This window comes from Acinonyx jubatus, chromosome D1 (genome assembly GCF_027475565.1).
Source record: "Acinonyx jubatus isolate Ajub_Pintada_27869175 chromosome D1, VMU_Ajub_asm_v1.0, whole genome shotgun sequence".
Classification (NCBI taxonomy): Eukaryota; Metazoa; Chordata; class Mammalia; order Carnivora; family Felidae; genus Acinonyx; species Acinonyx jubatus.
This window is the reverse complement of record NC_069390.1, coordinates 95,860,176-95,880,507: the sequence shown is the minus strand read 5'-3', so window position 1 is coordinate 95,880,507 and position 20,332 is coordinate 95,860,176. Positions and strand designations below refer to the sequence as shown.

At 57.8% G+C, this 20,332-nt stretch overlaps 1 protein-coding gene across 1 annotated transcript; it reads left to right on the top strand.

The window, feature by feature from the left end:
* Positions 1 to 2,202: 2,202 nt before the first annotated feature.
* On the top strand, positions 2,203 to 19,292 carry OAF (out at first homolog). The gene is made up of 4 exons (XM_027036744.2): positions 2,203 to 2,954; positions 15,958 to 16,092; positions 16,991 to 17,171; positions 18,705 to 19,292. Exons 1-4 carry the CDS (start codon positions 2,685 to 2,687, stop codon positions 18,968 to 18,970), a joined length of 852 nt encoding a protein of 283 aa, XP_026892545.1. The 5' UTR covers positions 2,203 to 2,684; the 3' UTR covers positions 18,971 to 19,292.
* The last annotated feature ends 1,040 nt before the right edge of the window (positions 19,293 to 20,332 follow it).

Sequence of the window (20,332 nt, the reverse complement as noted above, 5' to 3'; positions counted from 1 at the left end):
CATGAAAATGAACTAAGATGATACACGTAAAGCGCTTGGCACAGAACTTTGACGTAATAAGGATACAATGAATGGTAGGTGCTACGGTAATTGTCACTGTGGGAGTCCAGAGGCCAGAGAGAGAGGCGCTGGGCAGAGCTGTAGCTCGGTGGCTGAGAAAGTCTTCCTGGAAAACTCCAACTTGGTCCTGGATCTTGAAGAGTTTGGTCTGGTGAAACCAAAAGGCAGGACTAGGGACAAAGACAGGGCTGGTGGGGGGGGGGGGGGGCAGGGGATGAGACATCAGCTCCTGTATCTCAAAAGAAAAATCTAATTTGATCTGTGGTTAAATTAACGGAGGAAGCTGATCGTGGCGAGGAGGTGATAGAGGAGACGAGGTCTTCTCTCTTCGTTTCCAAACCCAGGATTGGAATGGAGATAAAGACAGCCTCAGAGACTTAAAAAAGAAGCCAGACACACAGGGCTTCTTGGCTTAGGTCTCCCGGGATCTCACCGGGGTGACGGGGAAGGGGCCTGGGAACACGGCTTGGGGCAGAGCTGACGATGCCTGGAATAGGGGAAGTTAGGAAATGCGGGTGAGGTCCCAGTGACTGTGTGGACTGATTCATTCGAGATCTAGCTTTAACGCCGGATTGGGATGTGTAGCCTATCAGGCAGGGGGCCAGTTTCGAGACCCTGGGCATCTCTCTTCTTCCGTTCTGCCAGCCTCAGGAACAGCCTTTGCGCTAATCCATCATTCTCTGACAGCCTGCCTTATCTCCCTGATGTGAAGATAAACTCCTCAGGGGCCAGGACAGTTCCCCAGGAAAGATGTTGTTTGTTTTAGATCCCCTATGCTGAGCCCTCTGTTAAGTACCAGCTGTCAGACCCCTTACACCAAGCATCACCTGGGCCTTTGTGAAAAATGCAAATCCTTGGTTCTTTTCTCTAGGGAGTCTGCGTGGCTAGCTTTAGGGACTCGGGTGTTTGTTTTCTTAACAAGCACCCAGATGATTCTTTTGGTAAGGCCAACTTGGAAAACACTGAGCTAGATCATCTCTTGAACCCCTTTCAGTCCTGTAAATGTAGGCAGCAGGGTGTAGTAGGAAGATCCCTGGGTGGGTAGTAAGGAGACAGGTTCCAGGCCCAAACCTGCAGTTCACAGGGTCTGGGGCTGCTGTTGGTGCCCTCACAGTTCTTGGCTGCCTGGGTTCCTGCTGTCATCTCCGGTACTAATAAGAACCCTGTGCTGAGGAGAACCTAGAAGGGAAGGAGGCTTCAGAGGCGAGGGGAGTAGTCACCATCTGTGATCAAGATCTCAAAAGAAACAGGGGGACCTAGGATCCACAGAAGTGGAAAGGACCTCAGGGAAAAACAGGTTCTGAGCACCTCCCTGGGGCTTTCTCTTCCGTGGAATTGGCAGGATATCACAGGTCTCGGCAACTGCCACTGCACACGGGGGAACGCTTAGGCCCAAAGAATTTTTCAAACGTTCCCAAAGCACACAGCTGATCAGAGGAAGCAGGCATCCAGATCTCCCTGCCCTCACTCAGGTCACTGTTGGGGTGCATGGCAGCGTATATCGTTTTGGGACTTGTGGGAGAACCCCTGTTGGTCGATTGCTGGGGTCCCGAGTCCCTAGTCATTCTCCTGAATTTCCCTGGATTTGCTCAGCCTATGAGAAAGGGGGGGGGGGGGGTCTTGGGAGGTGGGCAGGACCGAGGATAGGCCATGAATGGGGTAAGTGAGGGCGATGGGACTGAAAAGAGAAGCCGTCCCGGGGCTCACAAAATGTGCGCGCAAGTCGAGGGGACGTATTCAGAGAGGTGGCCTGACTTATCAAGGCACCACACCCGAGGGATGTCAAATGAGGGCGAGAACCTCGGCTCACCTCTCCTGACCCAAGACAGTCGAAAGGCTGAAGGCGAGGTGAGGTCTGATTTTGCAGAACCGTTTTTAGAAATTCGCTGTGTCAGAGAAACTAAAAGACCAAACAAAACCCCTAAAACACCAAGCCCGATTATTTCGTCCACGTGGCACAAGAGCAAGCCAAAGGGGCGGGGGCGGGGGCGGGGGCGGGGGGAGGTGGACGGGACGGGGGAAGAGTCACCCGTCCCGCCCCTGCTGGGAGGAAGGGATTTGCCCGTTGAGCCAACTCCTGACACGGCCGGGTCGCGCGGGGCGCGGCAGGGAGGGAGGGAGATTGAGAAAGCCCTTTTCCCACAAAGCCGCTGCGCCGCGGTCCCCTGTCCCCGCCCCCTGCCCCGGGCGGCCGCCGGAGCGCGGGGAGCCGCCGCGAGCCCTTTAAGGGCCGAGAGGTGCGCGGTCTCTTTAAGGCAGGTCCTGGTGGTTTCTGTTTTCCGAAGGAAGTGACGGGGGGTGGGATTGAATGAAAAGTGCAAAACAGAGTCTCGCCGCGCCGGAGTCGGGGGCCGCGGCAGTCGCGGCGCTGGGCCGGTGGGCGGGCGGAGGGGGGACCCCGGGAGCGCCGCGTCCGCCTCGGAGCCGCCGGGGGGGCGCGCGGCGGAGCGCAGTCCACGTGCGTCCGCGCCACGTCGCGGGCCCCCCGCGCCTGAGTCCCCCGGGGAGCCGCTGCCCCGCGCGCGCCCCGAACTAGCCAGCAACTTCGCGCGAAGTTTGGCAGCGCCCCTCTCGGCTCGCACGCCGCGCGCCGGGCCCGCGGAGGGCGGCGGCGGCCCCCGGGGATGCGCCCGCCCGGCCGCCGCGGGGTCCCCACGGCGCCCCCCGCGCTGCTGCTGCTGCTGCTGCCGCCGCTGCTGGTGCCGCTGCTGGGGGCGCCGCGCGGCGTGGGCGCGGGGCCGGGCGCGCCGGCCGAGCTGCGGGTCCGCGTGCGTCTGCCCGACGGCCAGGTCACCGAGGAGAGCCTGCAGGCGGACAGCGACGCCGACAGCATCAGCCTCGAGCTGCGCAAGCCCGACGGCACCCTCGTCTCCTTCACCGCCGACTTCAAGAAGGTGAGGCACCGTCGCTCGCCTGGAGGGACGTGGGAGCCCGGGCGCCCCGGGGTCCCCGGTCGCACTGAGGCCTGCAGGTGGAAGGCGGGCCAGGAGAGGGAGAGACTGAGCCGGGGTCGTCGGGGTCCCCGGCGCCCAGATCCGGCCCCTTCATTCTGCTGGAGGAAGTCCTCCGCCGGCCCTCCAGCCCTTCACCCCCTTGCTCTGGGTGCCCAGGCCCCTTCTCTCTCCCTGACTCCCAGCCTTCTGCCCACTTCTCTTCCAGCTCTCCCAGAGCCCTCCAGGTGTGGACTCTCCTTCAAAAGAGTTGACTCCCTTCTTGGAGTCATTTCCCTGTGCTCTGGAGGAGAAAGTCCTGGGCTGGCAATCAGAGGTCCTGGGTTCTTGCTGTGTGATCTTGGGCAAGTCCCTTTCCTTCTCTGGGCCTCGTTTTTCACCTCTGCACAGGTCGGTGAGGTGGCTCCAGGCCCCTCAGCTCTGACATTTTGGAGTCTATGAACCAACTCTCGTGTTGCACCGTTCTAGGCCGGAGGCATGGCGGGAGGGAGGCTGGGAGGTAAGAGCTGATTGTCCCTTGTCCCTCCGGGACCGAGGAGAAGCTACCTCTGCTCCTGGGTCTGGAAGGCTGGGAAGCTTGAAGAAGGAGAACCTGGGGAGAGGCCCTACGTGAGGTCCCCGCACTCTGGGAGAGTTGCCACTCCTTACCGCGCCTGGCAGGACGGCTGGCCAACCTCCATGTTTTGACCCAGATTGCAGGAAGGGGGCAGAAACCAGCCCCTATTCAGTATGTGTAAGGAACCAGAAGGTGGACGTGGCCCCCAAGGTTGTTGGGGTTGGGGGGAGACTGGAGGAACTGGGGGGTTATCAGTAAATGGGCCCGGAAGGGCAGTGAGTGACTAACGGTGACCCAGCAGCAGGAATTCTGGAAGGAAAGAGGGTGGGTGAGGAGTAGGTACTTGAAAGGAGTCTCCTGATACACACACATACACACACATGCACATGCACACACCAGCCCCTCTTCTGATAAAAGGAGGCCCTGTCTCTGGGGAAGTGGAGAGGTGAGGCCAGTTAGATAGCTGGACAGCTGGAGGAGTTCAGGGCTATAGAGCCTCGCCCAAGCCATCTCTCTCTCCTCCCTCTTAGAGAGTGGGAGCTTGAGAGGAAAGGGACAGAACTTGGGGAGGCAGCTAGGGACCCAGCAAAACTGCCATAGATAAGCATGGTGAGGGGATCCAGTGGACAGCGGAGATAGGGCTTGACTGCCGACCTGTCCCAAAACTACTGAGTTGTCACTGACATGGGACATAGGTGGACCATGGGGTGTGGGCGGTCATCCCAGCTGGCAAGACTTTGTGGCCCTTCCATACTCAGTAGGCCCAAGCTAGGTTCTCACATTCAGGTAGAGGCAGGTGGGTTTGTGTGTGGGGAGAAGGAAGCTGGCGGGGCCAGAATACCTCCTGCCTCCCCACACCTAAACTCCAGGGGAAATTTTGTCAAATGCTTTCTTTTCCTGGGAAATCCCAGAGTAGCCAGACCCCTCAGGGGGCGGTAGTCTCATCTTCCCCTCTAACCTTCCACTGAAGCCCTTTGTACTTGAGAGTGCCGCTCTGGCCAGGACAAGAGTCTCCTAAACTTCCTGCCCAATGCCGACTGTTTTATGGTAGCTGGAACCCTGGGGAGAGGCTTCCCTATTCCTGGGACCTCTCCAGCAGCTGAGGCTGTGGCTAGGACATCAGTGAGAGACACAACGGGTAGGGCTGAGCTTTTATAGCCTCTGGCTGCAGCATAAACTCTTTTATTACTCTACCCTGTGGGCCAGGAGAGGGGAGTGCCCCAGTGGCAGTGGGGTGCGGAACGGGGGTCTGGAGCTGAGAGTTTAGTAGGGGGCTGACTGCCCAGTTGAAGAAGCCACTTGGAGCTGATGGCAAGGGCCCCATTTTAATCCCCGCAGTGGTTCAAACCTCCACCCAGGTTTGACTCTAGTCCAGAGTCTGCTTTTCAGGTTAGCTTCTGACCCAGAACCCGGCATTTCACACCCGCCCTGGCATCTCCTAATTCACCAGCAAGGACTGGAATTGGGGGCGGAAGGCGCAGAAAGGGAACCCGCTCTCTAAGGGCTCTCCAGCTCCGGGTTTCTCATTTAGCCCGGGGCGGGGCATCATAGCCTTTCCCCCACCCAAGTTGCTGTCTGCATTGGCCAGAGCAGCTTTTCTATGCGGATCCTTCTGTGGCCCTCTCAGTCCTCAAGGCCTTGTGCCCCATAGCCTTTGGCAGATTTACACAAGGTTCTATGTAGACGTAACAATTTTTCCCGTGGGAAGAAGTCTTGAACGTTGTGTTTCTTTTGTTTTGTGTACCAAACACCCCAGTCCACTTAGGAATGGCAATGTTTGCCATTTTCTCACCTTTAGGAGACAGTCCAGACTGAAATGAGATCGATATGGTTTAACCCTGGGCAGGGGACTTGATCTCTGCAGGCCTTCGTTTCTTCATCTGTAAAATGGGGGTGATAACGGCACCAATCCCGTGGCTATCATGAGAAGTAAACAGGTAATCCACATGAAGTGCCCACTATGCGTTGGCTCCCGTGCTAAGCGCTCAAGAAATGGAAGCCGCTAGCTTTCGTAATCGTTGCCCACATCACAGTGCAGCATGGGCCCTCCGTGCTGAGCCTGGACCCAGAGAGGTTGAATGATGGACCCAGAGTCAGTGCTGAGCCTGGAGGTGCCTTGAGCCCCTCATCATAACCTTCTCCTCGAAGCACGGCGTGTGGGCGCTCTCCAGAGAAACAGAAACAATGGGACGTAGAGTGAGATACACGGAAAGAGATTTATTACACGAGATTGGCCCTCATGATCGTGGAGGCTGAGAAGTCCTACGATCTGCCATTTGCAAAAGCTGGAGGCCCAGGAAAGCTGGCAGTGCGGTTCCAGCCCGAGTCCCAAGGCCTGAGTGCCGATGTCTAAGCGCAGAAGACAGATGTCCCAGCCCGAGCAGAGAGAGCGCACTCACCCTTCCTCTGCTTTTTGTCCGATCCACAGCCTCCCCGGATTGGTTGGTGCCCACTCACACTGGCAAGAGCCATCTCTGCTACTCCTTCTGCCCATTCAAATGTTCATCTCTTCTGGAAACACCCTCACGGATACACCCGGCAGTAATGTTTGACCAGCCCTCTGGGCACCCCTTTCCCCCAGTCACACCGCAGCATTGCCGACCAGCCCCTCCGAGCACGGAGCGGTCATTCTTGGCCCGCCAGAATACCCAGGGCTGCAGGGACTGCCCTTGTGCCGGATGCCCTTGGCCCAGCCTCTCCCCACCCCCAGCCCCCTCTCCCCAGCCCCTCCCACCCTCTCTGTTTGCCTCCACTGAGAGGCAGTGTTCTAGGACTGTCTGGCTCTCCCCACCCTGCCACGCTGGACCCGAAGGCGGCGAGGCAGTAACAGTAATCAGAGTAATCCGCTCGCTGTAGGACACAGAGCCTGGAGCCCAGGCAAGGATTGACGATAGACTCCACAGGTCGCTTGGAGCTATCAAGCGGCCCTCCTCTGTCGCTGCATACCCTGCCCCAAGGCTGCTGACCGTCAGGCAGACTGAGCTCTGGCTTTGAAAAAAGTGCCATGGCTCAGTGGCTCCCAGACTTCATGTCCATTAGAATCACCTGGGTAGCTTTGGAGAATCCGGATGCTTGGGGTGCAGCCCAGAGCAATTAGATCTGATCTCTGAGGGCAACGGTATTTTTAAAGAGGCCCCACGATTTCCAGCAGGCAGAAGGTTCGGGAACCACTGGTATAGCTGTTCCAGGGAAGGGAGGGGACTTGGAGGCGGGGCCCAGGTTGGACTGTTAAATACAGGGAGAGCCCACACTCACTGAGCACTTGGCAACCCGTCATTCTACCCAGGGGAACCCTAATGTGCTTGAAGCAGCGTATAGGCGTTAGGCCTAATTCTTCCTGCCCGCGGCACGCACACCGTCCTTCCTAATACACACCCAGTCGACGGTACTCTCCTTTATAATCCAAATCCCGTGGATGCAATTATACTCGTATGCGCGTACTCACCAGAAAATATCTAATACCGGCCACGTCCCCGCCCCCAGGCTCTAACCTGGCTTTTTGTCAGTCAGACCGCTTTGTCTCCCTCCCCCAGGTTGGTGTCCCTGTCCAAATTCTCTTTCCCCTTGGCTCCCTGGTCTGAGTGTCCAAAAGCTGAGGGAAGGGATGAGTCATGTTGCAGGCAGTGTGGTTTGGTGCTGACCGGAAGGGTAGGGTGGGCCTGAAAGATAGGAGAAAGTCATGTGCAACTGTTTCAGAGCAGTGGGTGCAATGGGAGGGGGGAGGAAGGAACCACAGCCTCCAGAAGCGTGGCAGGAGGGACCCTGAGGGGCTGTGCCGTGGAGCCAAGATAAGGGGAGCCATATGGTGGTGTGGGTCAGCTCAAGGTCACTCTGAAGGACCCAAGAAGAGTCCTTGAAACTTGAGCCCCGGCCTGAGCGCCAATGGGTGAGTGGGAGTCAGGAAGGAACAGTCCAAAGGGCACCAGAGCCCCCGCCTTAGGGGGCTCCTGCTTGGGGTGAGGGAGCAGCGTGGGAAGCTGCATGCTGTCAGATGTAGTCTGGAAGATGTGGAATGTGCAAATGACCGCGCGCTGCCGGAGGCTGTTTATTATAACAGGATGTCATGTCACACAGATGTCAGGCCGGAGAAGCTTTGAGAGACCAGTCTCCCCCTACCCTTTCTGTGTTGGGCCTCTGAAGTGTAGCAGCTGGGAACACAGGGATGTGATGGACGGGCTGTCTTCTTGGGGAACGGAGGGCAGCAGAGATGCTTTCGGGAGAGGCCCAGACTTTTCTGGAGTCCAGAGCATTTCCTCATAGGAGTTTATGAGCAGTGACCGGATGGAACAACCTGGCTTGTGGCCGTGGGGCCCCCGGGGCTCACAGCAGTCCCTCTGCCGTGTCTGAGGAATTCTTCCATGGATCAGGGATCTAGAGCCCTGAGGGAAGGTTGAGATATGCTCCCTGAAGCTTGGCAAGCATCTCCCACCCCTGAATGCCAATGTCCAGGTGGAGTCCTAGCAAAAGATCCTGGGTCAGGCAGTGAAGACTGCCACCTGGAACCAGGGAGGAGTGGCCTGCTAGAAATAAGATGGGGGGAGGCAGGGTACGGCTGTCTCTTTCACAGGAACGGTGCAGCCTCGTGATGAGAACCGCATGTCCCCGTATCTCACGTGCCAAGTGGTCCCTCGGGTCACACGCTGTTGGGTGCTTTCACGCACAGCCTCCTTTGATCCTCCCTACTGCCTCGTGAGGCAGGGGTTACCCCCATTTTGTAGATGTGCAAACTGAGGTTTCGAGCTCTGAAGTGACTGTGACAAGATCAAGTGGCTAATGACCCGGGATTAGGACCCAGGGATCTTTCCACTGTATCGCAGTTGACTATGTGCGCCATAATGTAAGTAGGCTTCTTCCAGAAGGCCGAAGATACCTGAATAGGGGAGGGGAAAGGGAAGAAGGAAGCTGACGGAAAACCTTCATGCAGAGGAACAGATCTACAGGGAAACCCTCCTCTCTACAGACCTGAGCTGGACCCCTACCCTCCTGAGCTCATAACCCCTGGTGGATTTGAGTATTGGCCCTTGGCAGCTTTGTGCCAAAAGGCTCTTCCTCTAGAGAGATGGGGATGCAAGGGGGGAGGGGGGGTCCGGGGACCGTTTGTAAAAGATCTTATGGAGACCACTGAACATTCACTGTGTACATCTTTCTGCCCTTCGCCAGTTGTGCGTCCTGACGAGCCACTTGACCTCTCGGAGCCCCAGGCCCAGACACGGCACAGGCATGGCCGAGACACTAGTGTGATGTTCACGGTCCGATGAGAAGTGAATCAGAGGCTGTGGCAAAGCAGAGGCCAGCGTAGGCTCGTGAGAAGTGAGGTAGCGGTGCCAGCCAGGGCCCCGGCAGGTCCCCCCTCCCCGGCTCTCCTTGCCCGCTGGCAAGCCCATTGTTCTGGCGCTTTCTTTCTGCTCTAGGGGCCAGCGCGTCATTAGGCTCTTCCGTCCCTTAGGTTGGCAAGTGTTTAATCGGCTGCCGCTGTGGATTCCGATAAAGGGCAGGGAGCAAGAGAGGCATTTGGGGCTGGGAATCCGGGTGAGAGAGGAGTATGGAGCCCCATCTTAGGAGCCCTGAGTCAGCGGGACAGTGGGGCACAGTCGATCCACATAAAGCCTCACATTGTTCCCCGGGGCAGTTGGAACAGTAGTGACCTTTGGGATTTGGCTGACAGAGAACTGGGGGCTCGGGGGAGGGGGGGGCTGGGAGGAGGGCAGAGGGCACTGCGCCTGACTGGTGGTGGTGCTAATGCCCCTTAACAAGAAGCTTTTGTCCCAGGACTGGCCCTGAGGGTATGCAGACATCCCTGTAATGGGGGCAGCGTAAGTCCCTGGGCATCCGCCTGGGAATGTGCCCCGCCTGGCTTTGGGTTGACCCCACCCACCCCTGTTCCTGCTAGAGTAGATGGGGCAGAGGGGCCAAGGCGCTCCTGTGTCTGCCCTAGGCAGCCAGTGTGGGTTAGGAAGGTGCTGGTTCCGGGCTGCCTCTCCTCGCCGCCACGGTCCAACAAAACTGGCCCCTTCTCTAGCCATAAAGCGGCCCCAGCCAGGAGCAGAAAAATAAATATTTAGATTGGCTCAGCCCGGGCCTCAGAATCATGCGCTCTGGTGTGATGGGAAGGAGACAGAGATGGCCGAGGACACTCCCAGGAGACCGTGCCTGCTGTCCAAGAGCAAGGAGGGGTGGGGGGAGCAGGTGCTTCGCAAGGACCCTGGACAGAAGGGTGGGTGGCTGGGAGGGCACTGAGGGAGAGGGCAGCTCCCCACCCTGGCCCCCTTAGTTTTCGGCTCCCCATGGTAGAGTGCTGGGCTGGCGGGAGGTCTGAGATAGCAGAGGCCCCCTCCTCTCCCCAGATGGGCTCTCTGGAGAAGGGGGCAGAGTGTGACAGTGGGGTGAGGACGTTGTTAGACCGTGGGTGAGGGAGTGCGTGAGGCTGCGTGAGAGACTCTGAGAGACCTCACACTGACTCAGAGAAAGGGGTGAGGTGGAGACTCCACAGGCGGGGGGACACGGAGGGAGGCAGTGCTCCTGTGAGCAACCAGCATGCGAGGCAGGGGGATGGGGGGGGGGGGGTGGCCGTGTGCAGCCGAGCCGATGGGAGCCGGGGAGAGACAGGAGCCACTGCATGTGAAAGAGACTGTTCTAGAAGCAGCAAGTACACGTGAAAGACTCCAGACGCGTGGCCCGTGAATGGGGGGGAGGCAGGCGGGCATCCCTGCGTATTACTTGGCTGAGACAGAAAACCACAACAGCGGCTGAAGCAAAAGAGAAGTTTGTGTCCCTCTCCCCCGTCTTATCTGAGGCTGGGGGTCGGCGGTCCAGGGCGGTGTGACCGCTCCGCTGTCATTGCAGCCGAACTCCTGTGTGCTCTGTCTGCAGCATCGCTCCCCTTCCTTGACATTAAGCTTCCCCTGGGGCCTCTCCCCAGGAAGGCTGCACCTGGGCCTGGCACAGGATGTCTGCCGTTCAAGTGCAGAGGGCTGCCCGCCCCCTGCCGCCCCTGTGCTTCCCGGAGTGGCCCTCCACTGTCTCATAGGTGTTCACCCGGAGCCCCAGCACAGCTGAGCCAGCACAGCCTTCCCTCTGCGAGCTGCAGTGGATCTCAGAAGCACAGCCTGGCGGGGAGTGAGTGTGGAGAAGGAGGAGATCTGGACAAGGGCGGACAGGGGAGCTTGGTGGGGGGCGTGAAGGTCACTGGACTGTGAGTCGGGAGACCTGGGCTTCTGGTCCTGGCTCTGCCCCTGTATGACTTGTGGAGGTCACGTCCTCCGCTGGAACCTCACTGGATCGTGAGCTCAGTGATCCCCTAAACCCTCTAAAAGCCACAATAGCAGCTGGAGGGCTACCAGCCTTCTTGTTGGAGGCTAGGGAATTGATGGAGGCCCCGGAGCACGCGTGCACGCGTGCGTTCATTCATTCAGCTGATAAGTGGCGACCCAGCTCTGTGCCAGACCCTGAGGCTACGGCATAAGTAAGGCCTGGTCTCCGCCCTTGAGCCAGGGGCAGGCCATGCAGGGCTTGGATGACTTACTGCCCAGGCAAAAGATGCCACATGAGGACGGGGTCCTTTGTCGATGTAGATCAGGTGCATGCGGGCCCGGCACAACTCAAGTTTCCAGTCCAGCTCGAAACCCGTGGCTTCCGGGGATCTGCTAGATGAAGCCCAGACTCCTTGGCTGGGCTCTCAGACCCGCTGCCCCTCCCCTCTCACCAGCCTCCTCCTTCGACCTCTCTCTCTGCCCTCCCTCACCCTGCCCTGCCCCTGGTGGTTTTCCCAGAATGCTTCCACGTTCTCGTTTGTGGGCTCCTGCCTTTGTTTCTTCATTGCCAGGCACTTACTGAGCACCTACTGTGTTCTAGGGGGTGGAGATGGCTGCAAATAAGATACTGCCCCAGGCTCAAGGAGCTGAGTCTGGAAGGTACGGCAAGACAGGGCTGCAAACGCAATAGGACTCGTGCTGTAGAGGTTAGGGGTTGGGGCCGGCTGAGTCTGCTGGAGGGTTGGTGAGGGTAGCATTGGGGGGGGACGGGCCAGAGCAGGGGATGCATTGGAACCGAGTCCTGAGACACGGTAGGCAGATGAAGACAGGGCATCCCCAGCAGAGGAATCAGCTCATGGAAAGTGACATGGCCTCATCGCTTCTTCTGGGAACTACCAGCTCTTTAGTTGAATGCTCAGGGAGTCCAAGAGGAGCTGTTGGTGAAGTGGATGCCAGCCTCTGGAGGGGTCTTTGAAGGGCATTAGGCATTAGGCAGATCAATAACAACATGGAGGGATAGATGGGTGTTAAGAGAGCCTCACATTTCCCTGTCTTCTGTAAACGCTTCTCTCTGCTAGAAAGCCCCCCAACATCCTTTGACTGCTAAGGAGCACTGAAATGTCCCTCACTCCAGGGAAGTCTTCCCTCCTTCCCTCCTCGCCTCCCTGCGCCATCGTTAAGGGGAAAACAAATGCCCCTCCGTCCATCCTTTGCCCCATAGCGCGTATCATAAACCTCAACCCTCGGCCGTTATTGGTGCACTGGCTTTGGTTGCAGGAGGCCAGCCTCTCCATGAGCCCCGTGAAGACAGGGGCCCCTGCCTTGGTTTTGGCCACTTCCCTGTCCAGCCTGGTGCCTGTGAAGGCCTTGCCCCAGGTCATGCTAACCAGTGCTCTCCCACGGATTTGCTGATTACCTGCCACTCCCAGAGGACTCCCCCGACCTCTCTGGGCCTCGGGTGCCTCTTGAGGAGAAAACCCTTTGCTCCTGCGTCTGCAGGCCTGGAATAGATCACAGTTGGAGCAAGGCCAGAGATGGCAACAATAATAGAGAGTTCAGCCCACTGTGTTCTGAGACCTTTTGCTCATTTTTCCCTCCCAATAATCCCTGGAGGTGTAGGTATTGTTAGTTTAACTCACTTAACAGATGTGGAAACTAAGGTACAGGGAGGTTAATTCACCCAAGGCTACACGGCTAGTATGAGCAACGCCAGGATTTGAACGTAGGTACTTCTGGCTACAGAGCTTTTGTCCTTAACTACTGTGCCGTCCTGCAACCTATCTACTCCTGATGCTTACTTAAAACCACAGGCCAAGGGGGCTGGGGGGAGGGGGGGGCACGGCCTGGGTGGCTCAGTCCGCTAAGCATCAGACTTCAGCGCAGGTCATGATCTCACAGTTCATGAGTTTGAGCCCCACCTCGGGCTCTGTGCTTTCAGCACGGAGCCTTCTTCAGATCCTCTGCCCCCGCTCTCTCTCTGCCCCTTCCCCACTCGTGCTCTCTGAATTAAACAAAGCCATAGGCAAAGGACTTCAGCAGACTCTGTCTCCACAGCCCACTCACCACACCGGCTGCACGGCTCAGGTCTCTGCCCCACTACTGACCTGCTCCTGCATCGGCCTGCTGGCCGGCTCCCGTAGGGCTGGAGGGTCCTGGGAGCCCTATAGAAACTTCCTTGGCCTGGGCCTAGCATCCGGCCAGATGTTTGCTGAAGCAGGGGAACTTCTTCCCCTGCCCTTTCCTCTGTGCTGGAGGGAAAGGGGACCCCGGGACCTTAGCGGTGAGTCTGAGGTGTAGAAGGTGGGTGGGAGGGACACTGGTCTACGGAGGTTCTGGGCAGGGCAGGCTGGCGGGCTAGGAGGGTGGTCCTGCCTCATGTCACCCTCATATCTGTGTCAGATGCTGCTTTTTGGTAGTCACGCTGAACCGTGAGTGGGAGCTGCATACTCCCAGGGCAGGTCTTGCGCAGGACCTCCAGGCATGGCTGGGCCAGGGAACCGAGTTCTAATCCTGGCTCTGCCACTTGCCAGCTGTGTGGCCAAGGGCGGACCACACTGCCTGTCTGGACCTGAGCTTCAGTTTCTCGAGCTGGGCGTCGAGGACACCTGGGAGGCACCGGTGCATTGTGGTTGAGAGAACACTGGCTTTGGAGTCAGACCGCCGGGGGTTAGAACTCTGGCCACGTTTCCTCCTGTCCCGTGACCTTGAGCAAGTAACCCGTTCCAAACTCAGTAATAATCATCCTCCCTACCTCCTGTTGTTGTGAGGATTTTAGACAGGACGATACATCCTCATAAGAACAGTGACTTATCCCTTCCAGTTATAAGCTTCAATAAATCTTTGCCCTCCGCGAGTAAATCTTCTCTCTCAATGAGAAATCCTTGTTCCCTCTCTTCGCCCCCAGTCAGATTCCCAATACAGTGCCCCCATTTGCTGCCGTCACCAACATTGTTGTTTAATATAGAGGCAGGGGAGAAAAAAAAAAAAAAAAACAACTCAAAGCAGGTTTGTTTGTTTTGTTTTGTTTTTAACCCTCCTGTCTGGTCTAAGAGTTCAAATGCTTTCTCTGAACGGTGGGCAGGTGATATCCCCAAGCAAAGAGACCACTCTGCGGCTGCCAGACCGCAGGCATTTGGCTGGGGTCTTGGAGAAGATGCTCTGAATATTCCAGATAAGGTTCTTTTAAAGAGTCATTGCTGAAAATAATGTTGGATCCTGCCTCGGGGTCCTGCCGGGGACACCCGGCTGCCCGGAGCCCTAGGAGGGGAAGTTTCGTGTCAGGTCTCACCTGGCAGGAAGTGAGCCCCCAGTGGAAAATACACGAGCGTACCGGCCTCCGGTCTCCCCTCAGCCAAGAGCAAACGGAAGGAAGATCGGATGGCCCAGCCTGGCAGGACAAGGAGATTCCAGCCTCAGGGCCCAAGAACGGATTTCCTGTTGAGAGGAAGCTGGGTTAACCCAAGCTCTGATTCACCTTCCTTGAGATCTGGCATCGGAAAGAGCCCCGTGGAACCTCTGTCGCCAGCTGAGCCTCAGTCTCTCCTTCTGCAATATTGGTGGAAAATCTCCCCGCACATGCCCACACCTCCCTGTGCTGGAGACCATTTGTAGGAGAGGAAAGTTAGAGACCCATCCCTGTAGTCAAGGGACCTCACAAGTGCACGGGGGTTATGGGATGGCAGCACACAGGCCACCTGTACCATTTGCTGATCACCGCCAGGACGAGACTCGAGATTCGCGACAGCTAGCACCTACTGAGTGCTTACTGTGGGCGGGCGTTCTCCGGTGGCCTCCACACTGTTTTCACACAAGCCTACCAGGGAAATGCCTTAGCGTCCCCATCTTGCCAGTGAGGCTTACAGAGGCTGGAAGATATGCCTGGGCGCTGGCTAATACAAGGCAGAGTTGGGGTACGACCTCCCCTCACTGCCTGTACAGGAGCCCAAGGGGAACCTTGGCCCCTGCTTCAGAGCACTTATACTCTAGTGGGCGTACCGTACCCCCTGAGTCACCGCGGGCTCTCTCAGTGGGCGAGGCCAGGGCACGTACGTCGAAAGACGAATAACTACACAGGCCTGTATATGCTCAGTGCCAGTGCAGGGTCATTGGGGTTCTAGAGGAGAATGGTCCTTGTGGCCAGGGTACCTCCCTGGCAGGGAGCATCATGACAGATCCAGACCACTTCTGAGTGGGGCCTGCTAATTTCGCACTGGGAGCAGTTAGCCAAGGCACAGAGCTGAGTGAGAGCAGGGGGACACCTTGGGTGCAGCTGGGTCAGAGCACAGTGTTCCAGCAGCCAGATTGGCAGGGGTACCCCATCCTGCCCTGTGGCCCCTCTCCCTCCTCCCTCTGCTCCCCTCCAGCCTCCCCTACGCACGCACGCAATGAGTGAGTAACAGGAAGGAGCCATTGGCCTGCTGGTAATGCCATTAGTAACCCCGAGGGGAAAGGGGAAGTGGAGGGGGGAAGGGAGAGGTAAGCCATCCCAGCTCCCCCAGGCCGGAAGTTGGCAACAGCTGCAGCCAGCTTGGGCTGCGTCTGCCCTTAACCCCCTCCCATGCCCACTACCTCAATCTGAGATGGGATGGCCAGGGGCCTGGCCGATTAGAAGCACTGGGGGGCATTTTGAGGAGCACCAGTTTCTAGGCACCGCCCCCCTCCCCCCACCCAACCTACTGACCAAGAATATGAGAAAGACTCTGGGATCTGTACTTGTAAAAAGTTCAACCCCTCCCCTATTATGGCCTGGTCAGGTAGTTCTAGAGGCTGTGACCCACCCTGATCAGGGTGACGCGGGTGCCACGGAGGGGCGGCACCAGCCTTGAAAGAGCCAGGCACCAAAAACAGGGTGCTGTTTCTTTCAAGGTGAAATTCTGTACTTTTTAAACAGTTCTGTTTTGAAAAGACTTTTTAGTGGTTCACCATGTGAATTTTCCAGGGGGCTCTGGAACATCTGGGGTGTGCCCTTTCGAATCACGGGTTTAAATGGGAAAGATAAAAATTCCTAGACCAGCAGGAGGGAAATGTCCGTCGCGGGGCAGTGTCCAGGCACGTGTCCTGTCCAAGGCCTGGGCTGAGCGCTGGGTGGGAGGCCCCGCCCACTCCAGCTGGTCCCCATGCTCCTGCCCTTCCCCGTTAGGACGTGAAGATCTTCCGAGCCCTGATCCTGGGGGAGCTGGAGAAGGGGCAGAGTCAGTTCCAGGCACTCTGCTTTGTCACCCGGCTGCACCACAATGAGATCATCCCCAGCGAGGCCATGGCCAAGCTTCGACAGGTGAGTGCTCACTTCGAGCCTTCCCTGGCCCAGCTCCTGCCCCAGAGCCCCCAGCCCTGCAGCCAGCCCCGAGCCTGAACCGCACCCCGACCTCACTCTCCCACCCAGCCCCTGACCCACCCTCACCCCTGGCGCCCCACTCTCACCCCGTAGTCCTGAACCCCTGATATCGCCCCAGGCCAGACCTAACCCCATCACCCTAGATCGCTAATCTGCACTGACTCCCAACTGCCGGATCCCTCCAGCCTCCAGATTTCAGCTCCTCCCCCTTTATGGTGGAGATTCTGGGCTTGGACTCCGAGGTCAGATATGCCTTCAGACCCAGTGCCACCCCCCTGTATCCCGGGAACGTTGCACACGTTGCCTTCCAAGCCTCTACTTTCCTATGGAGAAATGAGTTATACTGAGAATTAAATGAGAGCGTGCATGGAAAGTGTTCAGCACAGTGTTCAGAACCCTTCAGCCCGTTGACCTGCTCCCTGTCCCTTCCTGGCCCCTGGGCCTCTCCCCCAGCCTCATCTGTGTTCCCTAAACGAGGCCCTCCCCTCCCTTCCCGGTCCCAGACTCTGTTCTCTGCCTGTTGGAAGGTGTGGGACCCCGGGGGCATCTGTCCTGGGCCAGCTCGCCCGGCTGCCACCTCCAATAACCAGCCCTGATGACTGTCAGAATTCTCCATCAGCCCCAGACGCCGGCCAGTGGCCAGCTGCAGAGGCTCGGCTGAGCCCTGAGGATTGGTGTCTCCGGAAGCTGGAGGAGAGGCCGGGTGCCCCTAGACGGCCAGCCTGCCCCAAGGTTCTGAAGGCAACCAGCCTTGGCCTGTCTGACTCTCAGCGATTAGGCAAAGCAGGGCAGGGAGCATTCGGAGGCCGGGTGGGAGTGGCTGTTCCTCTCCACACAGAAGAACCCACGAGCAGTGCGGCAGGCTGAGGAGGTGCGGGGCCTAGAGCACCTGCACATGGACATCGCCGTCAACTTCAGCCAGGGGGGCCTGCTGAGCCCCCATCTCCGCAACGTGTGTGCCGAGGCCGTGGATACCATCTACACCCGCCGGGAGGACGTCCGCTTCTGGCTGGAGCAAGGTCAGCTTGGGATCACATCACCCAGGCGAGAGCGCGGTAACGAGATGCGGGAGTTCAGAGGAGGGACCCCGAAACCGGGCTGGGATCGGTCAGGGCAGACTTCCTGGAGGAGGTGGTGCCCGTGTGGCTCTTCGGGGAGAGGAGTCAGCCAGATGAAAGCGACCGTTTCCAGGTAGGGACCCACAGACCTGTGACTTCCCAGGTCGTGCGGAGGGAGATACGCAGGCAGCACCCACCTCATTCCTTCCATTAGTGAGAACACAGGACCTCTGTCGGGGGAGGGGGCACAGGTATCAGGGTCGGCACCCACTCCTCCCTGCCCACCCCTGTTGCCCCCCTCTCTCCTTTCCTTCATGCCTTCCCTGGTGCCAGCATCTCTCTCCCGTCTCTGGTGTGGTCCCTGCCTTTAGGCCTGTGTGGCTTTACTGCTGCCCCATTTCCTGATTCCGTTCCCAGGACTGTCCTCAGGTCCTCTGTGTAGAGGGGACAGGGAGATGCCAGGCCCCTGGTCCTCTGCCCAGCCAGCCGAGCAGTAGAGAAGTGCCTGCCCTTCCCAGGGCACCGCTGGATTTAGAAATGGCCAACAGGGGGAGCTGGGTGGCTCAGTCGGTTGAGCGGCTGACTTTGGCTCAGGTTACCATTTCACAGTTGGTGAGTTGGAGCCCCACGACAGGCTCTGCACTGACATCCTGGAGCCTGCTTGGGATTCTCTCTCCCTCTCTGCCCCTCTCCCACTCCCATTTGCTCTCTTGTGCTCTCTCTCTCAAAATAAATAAACATTAAAAAAAAAGAAATAGCCAAGAGCTGTACTCATGCCCTCCACACACACCCCTCCCAGTAAGCTGCACTCCAAACTGAGGTTCAAGCTCAGTACTGTCCCCCCGAGAGGCTGGTCCGTCCCGTGGCCACTGAGCCAAGCCAGGGGCCAGGTCACTGCTGTCTCCCCCAGCACCCCTGCGTGTACCCTGGCCACCCTGACTTCCCAGCATGTTTGTGCTGGTCCTTCCCTACCTGGCCCTCCTCAGATACCACCTCCTTTAAGAAGCTCTCCTCGATTTTCTATTCCTTCTCCCCACGTCTGTATTCCGTCACATCCTGGTATAGTGGTATTTTATTTTTAATTCTTTTTAACACTTATTTGTTTTTGAGAGAGACAGACATGAGCAGGGGAGGGGCAGAGAGAGAGGGAGACACAGAATCCAAATCTAAGCTATCAGCACAGAGCCCGACGGAGGGCTAGAACCCACGAACCATGAGATTATGACCTGAGCCGAAGTCGGACGCTCAACTGACTGAGCCACCTAGGTGCCCCTATAAGGAAGGCCTTGAAGTCAGAAAGACCTGGGCTCTATTCCCGCTCCTTACTGTGTGACCGCAGTGAGATCACTAAACCTCTCTGGGCCGGGTTTCTCCTCTATAAAGACAAGAATGGAAATGCTCAGCTCGCAGGGCTGATGGGATGCCCCAAGAGGCCGTGCGGGGCGGGCTCCCCCCTCCCTTTCCCCTCTGCTGATGCCTGCCTCTCTCCCGCAGGTGTGGACAGCTCCGTGTTTGAGGCTCTGCCGGAGGCCTCAGAGCAGGTGCACCTGTCCCGCTGCGGGCAGGTGGGGGATGGCGGGAAGCCCTGTGTCTGCCGCTACGGCCTGAGCCTGGCCTGGTACCCCTGCATGCTCAAGTACTGCCACAGCCGTGACCGGCCGACCCCCTACAAGTGCGGCATCCGCAGCTGCCGGAAAAACTACAGCTTCGACTTCTCTGTGCCCCAGCGGCAGCTGTGTCTCTGGGATGAGGACCCCTAGCTGGGCTGGGGTGAAAGGGGGCCGTCTCTGAGTTCGCTGCTCTGGGTCCACCGCCCTTCCCCCAGCCACTGGAGGGGGTGGCCGCCCCCCACTGAGGCCTTATCTCCCTTCTCTTCCCTTGATCCCGGAGCCTCTGGCCCCATCACTCAAGACTGTGAAAAGGGGTGTGGCATGGCAGGGGTTAACTCATGAAGGCAGCCCCCACTCCCACCCTGTGCCTCCCTTGGGGACAGAGAGAAGGGGGTTCTCCGGGTGTGTCCCCCTCCCCTTCATCTCCCCTGAAGTGTTCTCTTTCAAGCAAACAAAATGTGATGGCCCGTGATTCTGTTGAACTCTTTGAAGGTTTAGACCCGAAAAGGTGTCTGTGCCTGTTACACCGACCTCCCCCCCGCCCCTCCCCCCACACACACGCACCCCCACTCCCCCATCTGGAAGGAGCTGGCTGGCCCCTCTGCACCATCAAATGCCCAACGAGGAGGGGACCACGTCCCAGCGAGGGGGCCGTCGGGGACCATTGCCATAGCCCCTCCACCAGATCACAGTGCATTCTGCTCATTGCTGTCCTCCCAACACTGGGGCAGGTGAGGGCCTCCCAGCCCGGACACAAACCACACGTGCCTTTCCCCAGACCCAGACTCTGTTGGGAGAGCAGGTCCCAGCTTCCCTCCTCGAGACAGAAATATTTTTTGTAAAGTTCTGGGGCGGGGGGGAGCACGAAGTATGAGGAAAACTTGAATTCCAGATTTTTAATGCAAAGTATTTATCATTTGTACCAGAAATAAAAGTTTAAATTTTTATTTGACAGCTCGTCGCCGAGTTCTGAAAGAACTCTTGGCCAATGCTGCCACCTGGTGGCAGGAGGGGCATTCGCTCTGCCGGGGACCAGTCTCGACACACCGCTAAGGCACCTGCTGTGTGCTCACTCGCTGTGCAGCAGGGAGTGGATGGACCCGGGACGTATTAGGGAAGGATAAGACAAAACTTCTGCACTTAAGAAGAAGAGACATAGATGAGCAAGTCAGACGGTAACAGTATAAATAGATTAAGGCAAGCAATAAGGCAAAAACTCCAGAACCAAACTGCCAGGGTCCAAATCCTGGCGTGGCTTATTTCCTGTGCAATCTTGGGTCAAGTCACTTTACCTTCCTGTGCCTCAGCGCTCTCCGCTATAAAATGGGCTTAATTGTGAGACTTACATGGGTGTTCATACATCTGAAGTGCCCGGCACAATAGTGTTCATTTTATTCGCTATTAATATCGTTACTGTTAGTGAGAAGAGCAGGTATTTCCTCACCTGTGCACCTGAGACGGCTAAGCCAGACATCCTGAAGGTCTCTGTGCTTCCAAAGTACCTTCCAGTTT

Bases quoted from the DNA above. Each gene is read 5' to 3' on its own strand.
- OAF (XM_027036744.2), top strand. From the start codon at position 2,685: ATGCGCCCGCCCGGCCGCCGCGGGGTCCCCACGGCGCCCCCCGCGCTG. The intron at 2,955-15,957 runs GTGAGGCACCGT...CTTCCCCGTTAG, and splicing joins TCACCGCCGACTTCAAGAAG to GACGTGAAGATCTTCCGAGC. The intron at 16,093-16,990 runs GTGAGTGCTCAC...CTCTCCACACAG, and splicing joins CCATGGCCAAGCTTCGACAG to AAGAACCCACGAGCAGTGCG.